This window comes from Prunus avium, chromosome 1, assembly GCF_965620075.1.
Source record: "Prunus avium chromosome 1, drPruAviu1.hap1.1, whole genome shotgun sequence".
Lineage (NCBI taxonomy): Eukaryota > Viridiplantae > Streptophyta > Magnoliopsida > Rosales > Rosaceae > Prunus > Prunus avium.
Genome location: NC_142284.1, coordinates 39,691,339 through 39,695,067, shown reverse-complemented (window position 1 = coordinate 39,695,067; position 3,729 = coordinate 39,691,339). Strand labels below are relative to the sequence as shown.

The following is a 3,729-nucleotide window of genomic DNA, read 5'->3' as shown; positions in this document are numbered from 1 at the left end:
GTGAACTTGGAGAATTTGAGAACTTAGGGAAGGAAGAGAAATGTGTTTGTGAAGTGTTTGAGACATGGAGACTTTTGGAAGAGAAGGGAAGTAGAGAGATGTTTGAGAACTTTGAGGATTTTGGAAGAACATGTGTTTGAAAGCTTTAGAGAATTAGAAGAAGAGAAAGGAAAAGTGTTTGATATTTAGTACAAAGAAAATTTAATAGAATGATCTTATTACAACAATTGAGAACTACAAAGGGAAACTAAGAGAATTTGAGGGAGAGAAGGGAAGGGAGCTCTAGAGAAGTGCTTGAGAGCTCCCCCCCTTGGGGTGTTATTACAAGCTTAGAGAACTTCCCTATTTATAGGCCTAGGGGAAGTGAAAATCAGAATTCAATAAGACTAATGCATACAACACTTGAATTATAAAATCTGAAATGGTTGATGCACTTGTATTAGAAAATCTGAAATGGGTGATGCACTTGTATTAGAAAATCTTGAATTGGTTGATGCACTTCACCACTAAATCCCACCAGCAGCCCTAGCTCATCTTCATGTCACCATGACCAAGCTTCCAACCAGAAATGATAGCTCATACCTAGCTCACCATGACCAAGCATCCAACCAGCACATGCTGAGGTCAGCATGACCAGCAACTTCAAGGGCTTACAACTTGGGCTTCTCTTAATCAAATTAGGACTTTAAGCACTCTAAATTGAAGTTCAGAATGTCTTCTTTCCAGCCATATGTTATTTGGGCCAATCCAAGGTCGGAGGAAGAAGTTAAGGCCGAAACAAAATGCTAACTCATTTTCCGCGCTGATAAGATCCATCCTGAGCATGGTTCTGTGTTTGCTAGGTAACGGACTCCATATTTATCCAATTGGGCTGAATTTTGGATATGTTATAGTACACACCAATTGGAGAAACTTTCATGAAGAATGTGGCCTCATCCGAGCTATGTAGGTTGCTGAAACAAAGCTTGCAATATGACCTACGGAACTGGACTGGCAGGGGGCTGTAGCCATAATGAATTTGTCTTTAAGCTCTTCATCAATTCATCCAAATTAGGCCTTAACATGCTTGAATTGCATGAATTATGTTCTCCAAAGCCATCATTGTTACCTAAAGCTCAATTAACTGAAAGATAAACACAAAAAGGATTAAAAGCACAAGTTTAACTCAAAAACATAACCAAATCATAAGCTAGAAGGGTAAGAAATAATATACAATTATGAACCGATCAGTATGCTCAGTAGTGCTTTGGTGATGGAGGTGATTTGTAGTAATATTGGGGAGGTGGTGGAGATTTCAATGGAGGAGGGGGAGAGTTGTAGTGGTATGTATGGGCAGGTGATTGCGATGGTGGTGGTGGAGATTTGTAGAGATGAGGAGGAGGAGAAGGTGATGGAGGTGGTGGAGATTTATAGATGTAGGGAGGAGGAGGTGATGGAGATGGAGGTGGTGGTGATTTGTAGATATAAGGAGGGGGAGGTGACGGCGATGGAGGTGGGGGTGACTTGTACACATATGGTGGAGGCGGGGATGGTGAGGGAGGTGGAGGGGATTTATAAATGTAGGGAGGCGGAGGTGATGGGGATGGAGGTGGTGGAGATTTGTAAAGATAAGGAGGGGGTGGTGATGGAGAAGGGGGAGGTGGGGACTTGTAGATGTATGGTGGAGGTGGTGAATGAGAAGGTGGTGGTGGAGATTTGTAAATATAAGGAGGTGGAGGTGATGGGGATGGTGGTGGTGGAGATTTATAAATATAAGGAGGTGGTGGTGGAGATTTGTAGACATGAGGTGGAGGTGATGGAGAGGGTGGTGGTGGTGATTTATAAATGTAAGGAGGAGGTGGGGATGGAGAAGGTGGTGGTGGAGATTTGTAGACATAAGGAGGAGGAGGTGATGGAGAAGGTGGTGGTGGTGATTTATAAATGTAAGGAGGAGGTGGGGATGGAGAAGGTGGTGGGGGTGACTTGTAGAGATAAGGAGGGGGAGGCGATGGAGATGGGGGTGATGGTGACTTGTACACATAGGGAGGTGGGGGTGATGAAGATGGAGGAGGAGGTGACTTGTAAATGTATGGTGGAGGAGGTGAGGGTGAGGGTGGTGGTGGGGACTTGTAAATGTAAGGTGGGGGAGGTGATGGAAATGGAGGAGGAGGTGACTTGTAAATGTATGGTGGAGGAGGTGATGGAGAGGGTGGTGGTGGTGATTTATAAATGTAAGGAGGAGATGGGGATGGAGAAGGTGGTGGGGGTGACTTGTAGAGATAAGGAGGGGGAGGCGATGAAGATGAGGGTGGTGGTGGCTTGTGCACATAGGGAGGTGGGGGTGATGGAGATGGAAGAGGAGGTGACTTGTAAATGTATGGTGGAGACGGTGAGGGTGAGGGTGAGGGTGGTGGTGGGGACTTGTAAACGTAAGGTGGGGGAGGTGATGGAGATGGAGGAGGAGGTGACTTGTAAATGTATGGTGGAGGAGGTAATGGAGAGGGTGGTGGTGGTGATTTATAAATGTAAGGAGGAGGTGGTGATGGGGATGGGGTGTTAGAGTTTTGTGAAGAAGTATAGATGAATAGGAAGAGAAAATACAGAGAAAGGAAATAGCAGAGAGTGAATCAAATCGTGTGAGTGTTTTCCATTCCAATGCTCTAACAAAATTGAGCAAACAGTGCGTGAGCTATATTACCGTTAGAGAGAATAGCTGGATATTCTATTACATCACAGCCCTTCATCTAAAACTGCACACTGAAAACATTACACCTGGCTTTGTACAGCCTTTTACTACTTAAGCCTAACACTTGTCATTTTAGTGACTAAGTGAATACACCATTAACTACAATATGGCTTAAATACATTTTTTTTCTTATCAACTCATAACTTGTATTTCAACACTCCCCTTTAAGTTGTGAGCTATTTCACACCAAGTTTCTCTCTAAGATAGCAGAACTGGTCTTTAGCCAAAGCCTTTGTAAAAATGTCTGCCAGCTGCTCGTTTGTAGGACAATAGATCAAATCCACAATTCCTTCATGCAAAGCATCTTTGATAAAGTGGTATCTTCAATCAATGTGCTTGGTTTTCTGATGAAACACAGGGTTCTTTGTGATGGCAATAGCTGAGATGTTGTCACAGTGTAGTGGGTGGCCTCTGTCTAAAATTCTCCAAAATCTTCCAATACAAACCTCAACCAAATAGCTTGAGTTGTTGCTTCAAAGGCACTAATATATTCTGCCTCTGCAGTAGAGAGTGCAACGCAGTGTTGTTTGACTGAGGCCCAAGAAAACACTCCACTACCAAAAGAAAAGGCATATCCATAAGTGCTCTTGCTATCATCCACTGAGCCACTCCAATCACTGTCACAGTAGCCAATTAGAACTGTCTCTTTTCCTTTCACATATTCCAGGCCATAATCAAGTGTTCCTTTCACATATCTAAGAACTCGTTTTGCTGTTCCAAGATGTTTGTTAGTAGGGCAATGCATAAACCTTGCAAGCAAACTAGCTGCAAACATAATGTCAGGTCTTGTAGCTGTGAGGTACAGTAGACTACCAACAATTTTCTTGTACTACTCCTCATTTGCTAAACCACTTTCATCATTCTTCTTGAGCTTTACTGAAGTGACCAAGGGTATAGCAACTGGTTTACACTCACTTAAGCCAAACTTATTCAACAAGGACAATGCATACTTCCTTTGATGAATAAAAATGCTTGTTGATGTTTGAAGAACTCACATACCTAAG

The 3,729-nt window shown here is 43.1% G+C and overlaps 1 protein-coding gene and 1 pseudogene across 1 annotated transcript; both read right to left on the bottom strand.

The window, feature by feature from the left end:
• Positions 1-1,235: 1,235 nt before the first annotated feature.
• Positions 1,236-2,498, bottom strand: LOC148297811 (uncharacterized; the record flags this gene model as incomplete). The annotated part of the gene is made up of 1 exon (XM_088248445.1): positions 1,236-2,498. A coding segment is annotated over one exon (1,263 nt), but the record flags the coding sequence as incomplete, so codon positions are not given.
• A 642-nt stretch (positions 2,499-3,140) lies between these two features.
• Positions 3,141-3,500, bottom strand: LOC148297810 (secreted RxLR effector protein 161 pseudogene; annotated as a pseudogene).
• Between the last annotated feature and the right edge of the window lie 229 nt (positions 3,501-3,729).